The sequence below is a fragment of the Triticum dicoccoides genome, chromosome 3B (genome assembly GCF_002162155.2).
Source record: "Triticum dicoccoides isolate Atlit2015 ecotype Zavitan chromosome 3B, WEW_v2.0, whole genome shotgun sequence".
NCBI classification, from domain to species: Eukaryota; Viridiplantae; Streptophyta; class Magnoliopsida; order Poales; family Poaceae; genus Triticum; species Triticum dicoccoides.
The window spans coordinates 162,777,937-162,788,203 of record NC_041385.1 but is presented as its reverse complement, the minus strand read 5'-3'; the positions used below and the strand labels follow the sequence as shown (position 1 = coordinate 162,788,203).

At 47.7% G+C, this 10,267-nt stretch overlaps 1 protein-coding gene across 1 annotated transcript; it reads left to right on the top strand.

The window, feature by feature from the left end:
• Positions 1-3,992: 3,992 nt before the first annotated feature.
• On the top strand, positions 3,993-4,515 carry LOC119281054 (cuticle protein 79-like). The gene has a single exon (XM_037561695.1). It carries the CDS (start codon positions 4,040-4,042, stop codon positions 4,340-4,342), a length of 303 nt encoding a protein of 100 aa, XP_037417592.1. The 5' UTR covers positions 3,993-4,039; the 3' UTR covers positions 4,343-4,515.
• Positions 4,516-10,267: the final 5,752 nt, after the last annotated feature.

The following is a 10,267-nucleotide window of genomic DNA, read 5'->3' as shown; positions in this document are numbered from 1 at the left end:
TTGTAATACTCATATCATCAAGATCAATCAAGCAGGAAGTAGGGTATTACCTCCATAGAGAGGGCCCGAACTTGGGTAAACATCCTGCCCCCCGCCTCCTATTACCATTAGCCTTAGACACACAGTTCGGGACCCCCTACCCGAGATCCGCCGGTTTTGACACCGACACCCGCCACCGCCGTCTTCCCGCTAGGGAACCGAAAGCTTCCCACCCCCGCTCCCCGACACAGCCGCGACAATGACCAAGAAGCCGCCTCGCCGCCCCGTCTAGATCCTGACCAGCACGCTCGTCGGACGCCGCCAGGGCAGCTAGCTGGTCCGAGGGCGGCGCGACTCCCTTCGCCGGCCATCTCCTTCGTCGACGCTCGCAAGCTGTTCGATAGTTTGCCAAGGTACAAAATGGACTCCGTCGACAAGTTCATTTTTCATAGTTTCCTTTGCGATTGCGACAATTCCTTGTCCGATGATGAGGACGAGATCTTGGCTGCCGTGTTGGTCCATCACCACCTCAATAGCCAGCGCCCGTCGTTCTGTGGCTCCATTCCGGGGCACCTTCCGGTGTTTAATCGCAACCGAGAGAGTCGGCATTTCCTTCTTTGGAAGGACTACTTTGACACTACAAACCCGTTGTTCAAACATCAGAAATTCCACCGCCGTTTCCGTATGAGTAGGCATCTTTTCAACCATATTAGAGAGGGAGTGATCGGCTATGATACTATTTCGAGTGCAAAGAGGATGGCGTTGGAAAAATTGGTTTCTCCTCTTATAAAAAATGCACTGCCGCCATCCGAATGCTTGCATATGGAGTGCCCGGTGATCTCATTGACGAGTACGTCCGTATGAGTGAGTCTACATGCCTAGACTCCCTTTATAAGTTATGCAAGGCTGTTATTGCTGTGTTTGGCCCTGAGTACTTGAGAGAGCCGACTCCTGAAGATACAACCCGTTTGTTGGTGATGAATGACAGCAGGGGCTTCCCAGGGATGCTTGGCATCATAGACTGCATGCACTGGGAGTGAAAGAACTGCCCTTCTGCTTGGCAAGGGAAGTATAAGGGCCATGTCAGGGCTAGCATTGTCACACTTGAGGCCGTTGCGTCTCAAGATCTCTGGATCTGGCACTCTTTCTTTGGCATGGCCGGATCACACAATGATATCAATGTGCTTCAGCGCTCGCCCGTGTTTGCTAGGCTTGCCGAAGGCAACAACCCACCGGTGAACTTTACTATCAACGGTCACAACTACGACAAATGATACTACCTGGGTGACGGTATCTATCCTAAGTGGACCATTATTATGAAGACAATCCCCAACCCTGGGGATAGAAGATGAAAAGATTTTTCCAAGAGCAAGAGAGTGCTAGAAGGACGTCGAGCATGCCTTTGTTGTTTTGCAATCTTGATGGGGCATCATTCGGTATCTTGCTAATACTTGGAGCACACATAAACTGTGGGAGGTGATGACTGCTTGTGTGATCATGCACAAGATGATCGTAGAAGATGAGCGCCTGGAACGTCTGTATGATCAAGGGTTTCACTTTTAGGGTGAGAATGTTGTGCCTGAGCATGGAGGAGCTGCAACATTTGAACGGTTCATTCAAATTCATCATGACATGCGAGGTTGAGAAACTCACATGCAACGGCAAAATGATTTGGTTGAGCATATGTGGGCTCATGTTGACAACCAATAGATATATCTTTTTTATTCGGCTTGCAAAACTATGTGAGACATTTTTACTTTTATTCGGCTTGTAAAACTATGCTACTTTATTCGGTTGAAACTATGTTACTTATTTGGTTCTGGACTATATGTTTGAATGCAAAAGTTGTGTGTGAAACAATGCAAAATATGAGCTATTTGTTGAAAAAGGGAAGCCAGCCGACCACGCCGGCACATATGGATCGGTGCGTTGGACGCACTGCTGACCAAAAACTAAAACAGGGCAGACGCCGGAAGGGCGACCGATCCAAACGGACAAAAAACGGACCAAAGCGCCATTCCTTTGGGTCGGCGTGTTGGAGTTGCTCTTACAGGGACGTTAATGGTTTCTTGATGCAGAGCCGAGTTCTTTCTAGCGTGGGTGGTTCTTGTCGGAGATAGCGTTTATGTCTTTTCTATATCTTGTAGGATCCTTTGTGTAAAACTGCAGTCGAACTGTTCTGACGTGAGTGTGTCGGGCTTTTGTTATCCAAAATGAAACTGCAGTTGAACTGATCTTACTGCAGTCTTCTCTATATCTTGTAGGATCCTTTGTTGTAGTAGGATTCTTTATGTAAAACTGCAGTTGAAGTGGCTTTCAACGCCCGAACTGCAGTAGGCTTGTATGCAGCATATACTACAAACCATATCTTACATATATCTTTACATATCTTTACGGAGGGAGTATACTGCAGCAGCAGTATCAGGCAGAACGGGATCCTCTGGCATTACGCGTGTCCCTCCGGGTTAACAAAAGCTTTGTCTCGCACACAGACAAGAGGTCCGAGTTTTATTTACGTTCAGCGCAAGCAACACATGATTATAGTTAGAGATGCCAATTTGCGAGCTTGGCCCGCCTGTCTGTCAGTCAGTCAGTGCTTAGCAAACCAAACCGAGCGAGATTAACCAAACCCACTTGGCGTCTCCCTCCTGGCAGGGCGGAGCACCGTCTGTCATCCACCATGAGAAGGATTTTCTCCCAAGAGTGTACGCATAAGACACGGACACACATGGAGGTAGCCAAGAAGCCACACTCTCCGACGTACTGATGCACCGCTGTTGTGTTTGCAGAAGGGGCAACGCGGCCAAGCCGCTGCAACGGCAACGGCAACCTCAAAGGCTTGACTTGAAAGGCAGGGCCACCGTTTCCCCGATGGAGCAGACCAGACAAGAGAAACCAGCACCACGTGCTCATGGAAGATGGACCTATTGGCCGTGTTGATTAGCTACACTTGATTAGTCTAATGCTACGAGCTGTACTGATGCGCTGAGCCATTAGAAGTATCCTGCATCACACGCCTCCGCCGAAGGAGAAAGATCACGAGGGGCGCTGGTTGGTTAGCTCGTACTCCACTGAACACGGAGCATGGTTGGTTGCAACTTGTAAATGAACGTGGGTCTCAGAGTTTACACCTCGAAACAACTTTTTTTTTGCGGTTGGTTGCAACTTGTAAATGAACGTGGGTCGAAACAACTAACTTCTGAATTCTGAACATTGCAAAAGCGACAGATGCGAACCGTAGAATGAGGGAGAAACAGAGAGCTGAAAAGGCTTCGAGTTGACCAACAGGCCGGCAGGCTGCAGCCGTGCAAAACCCTGTCCCGATCGAAGACATTGCTGGATATCAGCAAATCAAAGCATGGTCAACCCGTGGGGCCCAACAATCTAAGGTTGAACCGGCCAGCCGTTACGATCTACTGCAATGCGATTGGCGTTCTTGCACTGCCGGCCCGGTGAGGATTCTGAGCTGATGAAAGCAACCGCACGCAGGACAAGGGCCAGCTGGTGGCTTGCACGCGCAGCGGCAGCTTGCAGCATCTCCGCGCTCCCGGGTCGCTGAATCCTGGAAGTTTTACAGCTGAGCCTGAGCGCAGCAGGAACGGTTCACCCGGCCCGCCGGCGGCTTCACCGTTTACCCTTTCTTTACCCGAGCCTCTCTCAGCGATCCTAGGTAGGCGGCGGTACGTGGGTACAGTAGTATATTGCTTGACTCGATTCCCTGCTTCCACGGGGCGCACTGTGGCGGCCGGCGCGATCGACAGGAAGTCTCCCACGCTCACACGCGCACGCCCGCCCGCCTCGGTCCGGCCGAATCCCAGTCTTCGTTTGGACGAAGCAATAAAGGGTTAACAGTACGTTCAGTACAATTCGCAGCCGAGGAAGGCGTGGTGGCGTGAGAGCGATGTGCATGTTGGCGCCTTGGAACAGCAATTTGACAGGGTTTCTGATCCTCTCCTCTGCCTATAAATACGCTCCAAGGTTTGCTCCCATTCTCCTCGCAAAACCCACAAACACATAAACTCGATCGACCAGCACTTCCACGGGCTTTTGTCAGCTAGCCATGGCTTCCACGCGCGCGGTTGCGATCGTCTTCTCGCTCCTGATCTTGGCGGCGGCCGCGCCCTCGCCTCTCGTGCGAGCCAGAATGGTGCCGGCGGATGGCGAAGGAGTACCACCCGCCGGACGGATCGCGGCGCCGGAGGTTACCGGCTCGGTCGGAACAGCGTCGTCTCTGCAAGAAGCGCTCGTTCAGAGGCCCCCGCTGCCGCTGCCGCTGCTGACGTCGCCGCCGGCGATGACCGTCTACGCGCAGCGCAGCAGTAGGATGCTCGGATCGGTGCCGAGCCCGGGCGTTGGCCACTAGCCTGTGTTCTCAAGTTCTTTCGTGCGTATATACTACTGTATTTAGTTTCATGATTCGTGAGAGCTTGATTTCCACATCTAACTACGTGTGTGGAGCTTGTAACGCGAGGGTCGGTCGTTGTTCTGATTACAAGGTTCATTAACCGATTATTAAGTTGATGAATCTTCTTATTAGATCATGGAATTTCAGCTCAAATTGAGACGTGATTGCAACGCTTAATTGTGAGCAAGACGTACGTACGTACGTAGGTCCTGACTGGACGTCTGCGTTGAATTTCCCGCGTCGCGCCAACGGATCGATCGATCACTTGCCGGATAAGACTTCCCGTTGCGTGCATTGCTCACGATGCATGCGTTTCTGGTGATTGACCTGAAATGGCAAAGCGACGGCACCATCAGATCAGATGCCAGACCAACCGAAGGGTCCCTCCACGTACATATATCCCCGGATGCGGAAGGTGGTCGAGTACAGAGGTCCTCTTCAATCCGTGCTTAATGGGTTGAACGAACGCCTCGGAGCACTAATTTTAGTAGCTTTTGTTTTTTCGAAAAGCGAGTTCGCCCCAGCCTCTGCATTAAAAAGATGCATACGGCTAATATTATTAAAAAAATAAAAGATCTAACAAGAGTCTCCAAGTCTCACACACAGTAGTAAACAAATGCTCACGAAGAGCAAAACATGAAAAGCAAAGCCACAACCGGCTGGCATAAAAAATAGGAGTACTACATGCCTATCCTATTACATGACCGCCATCCAAACCTGTTGAAAATATCCCGTGCTACCATCTCCCATCGGGTAGACGCAGTAACCAAACGCTCCCTGGCCTCCGTCGGAATGAGTAGCGACCACATACGGATCAATGCAGTGGTCCTGAGGATAACCTGCAAAAAATGAATGTTTGTTATTCTGTTAAAAACCATATCATTTCTGCAGTTCCAGACTGCCCACAATAAAGCACAGACGCCTACACGAATGTGCCTCGCTGTATCTAATCTATCCCATCGAGCCACATCCCAAATAACGTGTTGATAGAATTCGATGGATTAATTTTAGTAGCTGTATCCATCCCTTTTGTTTTGTGCCCCTGTCTTGGCTAGTACAATGGTACCGTTTTCGATAAGAATATAAGGGCATATTTTATAGGTTATCTGCGGGAACATTGGTTGCGACCTTGGTTGGTGCCTTGGTGGTCTCACCCCCGCCTGGTGGATCGATGGTGGGATTGTCATGCTACATTATACGAAAATGATGCTGTAATCGTTATGAAGCATCCTTGGGGAGCATGACATGTAAAAGATGGTCGTACCACGCGTTTTGGAAGGACTTCTGGCTTGGGGATACACTTTTAGCTTTACAGTATCCGTCTCTTTATAATATTATGCAATGCAAGTATGCTTTTGTGAGCATAATAATAGGGACACGTCCTTTAAATATCTGGTTTTGATCGGAGATAAATGGACCGCCTGGTTACATTTAGCACAAAGGTTGATGGGAGGTCACCTTAACCAACGAGCCAGACATGTTTCGTTGGATGTTGACGTCTTCTAGTCTGTTTTCTGTTAAATTTATGTATGTGGATTTAATTAATTCTAGACCGGTTTTCGTTCTAAGCATATATGAAAAGCTGAAGTACCACTAAAGGAGTATTATTATTTTTATGTGGTTTCTGAATAGGGGATTATTCTCACTAAAGACAATTTGGCAAAGCAAAGCAAATGTCGCAGGGTAGTAAACAATGTTGTTTCTGTGATCATGAGAAAACATTACGTTATTTGTTTATTCTTGCCTGCTTGCTAAGTTACCGTGGCGTATGATTCATGTGAGTTTTAATTTGCCTCCGCCTACTAGTATAGAAGTATCAAATATGTTTGGCAACTGATTGAGTAGGGTTGAGCCTAAGACAATGGCATGATTGTGTGTGGGAGTTTGTGCTTTACTTTGGGCTTGCTAAAACTGTTGGAATGATTATGTTTTCAACAGAGTAAAGGCACACAATTTTTGGAGGTTTCGTTGGTGCAACCAAAGGGAGATGGTAACACGAGATACGTACAACCAGCTTGGATGATGATTCAATAGCAGGCTATGTGTGTAGACATGTATTCCTATTTTCGTCGATTCTGGCTTTTCATTCGATCTTTTCTACTTTAGTACTTGAACTTCATACTCAAACCTGAATAGCTATACAGTTCTGTGCATCGTGATGATGCAGATACCGGTTTCTATATGTTAGAGTAACTTTCAGGGCCAGATAACTAACTTTTATATAAAGGTAAAATATTCTGCTCTGGTCGGTCCAAAAAGGCAGACGACCAATAAAAAACTATTTGGTCATCAACTAAAGTGTTATCCATATCGATGCATTGTCACCCCCATTCACCATCTCAAACTCCTGAATAAGAAGCGGAAAGGGGTTGATGTTCAGTTTAGGAAATTGTTCAACGGTTGGAAAGGCAAGCTTGTGATCTAGGGGGACTAGCTTATACAGATCCACACTGTAATCACAAATTTGTTAAGTAGTAAGTGAAGTATCATCTGAACACCAAAATACCAATTTGTACTTAGAATGAAGAACCAATAAATAAATGCTTACTCAACGAGTGGTTGCCTAAGGAGAATGAGTCCAGGGTCACCTAATTTGGCTTCAAGGGGAACCTAGTGAGCCTGAGGTGACGAGGCCGAGGGACCAAAATGTTGTTGGTGGAAGGTTAGTAATTTTTTTGGTGGTATATAAGGTCTCCCCCTTGACGATGAAGGAAACCAAGTCGAAATCGATAAGCACTTCCCGAAGTTAGTATCCTGCCAGCTAAGTAGCCACATTTTGATCTGGACGACTTCGTGGAGGAAACCATTGAAGACATTTAGGATAATGAGGACGAGCCCGACGAGCTATGAGCTAAGAAAACAATGTTTTAAATTAGCATCGGGATGTCGAGTGAAAGTTGTAAAACATTAAGTCCGACCGATGGTGGTGATGGTGCTACTCAAGTTTTACCTAGTCAAGTATTTCTCTTTAATTGGATTTGCTATGTATTTTTCGACTGTTTCCCATTTGAATCTTTTGCGTCGGTTTTCCTTTGGCTATTATTTCTTGCCAAGTAAGCAAATGGACTACAGGTTGGGGATAAGGATATTGCTGCAAGCTCCGAGTTAACTTACTTTGATTCTTTTTGCGAAGATTGAAAGGAAAAAATGGGAGCATGTCAGCTGGCGATACACCCGATGGGTGTAAATGATTTCCAACTGTGCTGAGTGTCTTATTGGCTCCTAGCCCCGGGGTCTGGCGTAGCACCCTAGCGTGGCATGGCCTCCAAGAGCACTACAACTCTCAAAGTTATAGCAATTGGAAAACGAGAGGCAATAATTAAGAAAATTGTAAATTCTATTTTTCGAGCAGCACTCGAAACTGGGGGAACCGTCCTGACTGCGAGGTGAATCATCACGACGATAGCGGTAGTCATCCTGGCGGCATAGTGAATCATCACGACAATGAGGAGGAGTCCTCTGTCTTCGAGGCGAGTAATCATCCCACCCACAGGAAACATCTCTATGCCCGTGTGGTGAGACGTCATCACAATGTCGAGGGGAATCCACCCAACACCATGGAGAAAGGTCATCACGTCCCCGAGTAGGAACCTCTCGATTCCCCGAGTAGAAACCTCTCGATGACACGATGATGGTTCGAGCCCAACTTCGGCCCGAGTACCCGCCCTGTGGCCGTCGGTCGACGATCCGAAGTGGCTACCGTTGGCACCCAACTTTTAGTTCCTCCAAGCACTCGACGAGAAGCCAGTCGGTCACGAAACTGAGAAATTAGCTCATTCTGTGTGACCATTGCCTTCAGGAAATTTGATAGCTATCAAATGCCATCAACAATGACTCCATCTCCAGGTTGCTGGATTGCGTCTGCCAATCTGGTCGCATCCCGAACGTTTCCCGTCGGGGTGCGGAGAACACCGAGGTGGCCTGGGCCTCCAACTATGAAATTGTTGTTTATGTCCTGCCCGCGCCAAACTATAGATCAGGCTGGTTGCGGATGTCACTGAATGTTCCCTACTAGCGTGCCCAGCGAAGGTGGTATGGCATGCCACCTCTAGGGCTTTGTCAGGTAGCGAGGCCCAACGAATAGCAGTTGAGGAGCTGCTCTATGGCCTCTCGGTCCTCCCAAATGAGTTGTGGGCCGATGTACTGCCTCTAACCGACCATGGCATTGTTGGCCGCAGCAGATGGATCAACTGGTGCACCCCCACGAAGGCTAGACTTGGGGGCGGGTGAAGGAAATATGCCCTAGATGCAATAATAAAGTTATTAATCTGAATTTCCTTATTCATGATAAATGTTTATTATTCATGCTAGAATTGTATTAACCGGAAACTTAATACATGTGTGTATACATAGACAAAACACTGTGTCCCTAGTATGCCTCTACTAGACTAGCTCGTTGATCAAAGATGGTTAAGTTTCCTAGCCATTGACATGAGTTATCATTTGATAAACGGGATCACATCATTAGTGGAATGATGTGATGGACAAGACCTATCCGTTAGCTTAGCATTATGATCGTTCAGTTTTATTGCTACTGCTTTCTTCATGTCAAATTCATATTCCTCCGACTATGAGATTATGCAACTCCCGGACACCGGAGGAATGCCTTATGTGCTATCAAACGTCACAACGTAACTGGGTGATTATAAAGATGCCCTACAGGTATCTCTGAAGGTGTTTGTTGGGTTGGCATAGATCGAGATTAGGATTTGTCACTCCGAGTATCGGAGAGGTATCTCTGGGCCTTCTCGGTTATGCACATCATATGAAGCCTTGCAAGCAATGTGACTAATTAGTTAGTTGCGGGATGATGTATTATGGAACGAGTAAAGGGACTTGCCGGTAAAGAGATTGAACTAGGTATGAAGATACCGATGATCGAATCTCGGGCAAGTAACATACTGATGACAAAGGGAATAACGTATGTTGACATTACGGTTCGACCGATAAAGATCTTCGTAGAATATGTGGGAACCAATATGAGCATCCAGGTTCCGCTATTGGTTATTGACCGGAGAGGTGTCTCGGTCATGTCTACATAGTTCTCGAACCCGTAGGGTTCGCACGCTTAACGTTCGATGACGATATGTATTATATGAGTTATGTGTTTTGGTGACCGAAGGTTGTTCGAAGTCCTGGATGAGATCACGGACACGACGAGGAGTCTCGAAATGGTCGAGAGGTAAAGATTGATATATTAGAAGGTGGTATTCGGACACCTGAATGGTTCCTGAGTGTTTCGGGAATTTATCAAAGTACCGACACTACTAGAAAAACCGCTACTAATGGCGCACCTAATTTGGCCATTAATGGCGCATCACTGGTGCGCCATTACTAGCACGCCATTAGTAATTTTTACTAATGGCGCACCACTGGTGCGCCATTAGTATCTGGTATACTAATGGCGCATCACTGATGCGCCATTAGTATGCCTCCCAGGGGCCATGTATACCCAGGTGCTTTGGCATACTAATGGCGCACGACAACGGGATGCGCCATTAGTAACTTCGGCATACTAATGGCGCACTATTTAGTGATGCGCCATTAGTGATGCGCCATTTTGAATCTAGATCTGGATCGTGATTTTTTGCCCATTTTTTGCTCGTTTTTTTGCTTGTTTTTTGGCACGACATTATTTCAAATTTTGTTCCTGTTTTTGGATCTTGTACATTCTTTTGCCGTGGTCTTTTGCCGGAGAGGAGTTCGCCGGAGAGGAGTTCACCGGAGAGGAGGAGGAGGAGGTCACCGGAGAGGCGCTCGCCTACATCGCCGGAGAGGAGGAGGAGGAGGTCGCTGGAGAGGAGTTCACCGGAGCATCGGAGAGGAGGAAGGAGAAACCATGAGGGGATGGGAGGAGAGGAGGGAGGAGGAGCTCACCGGAGA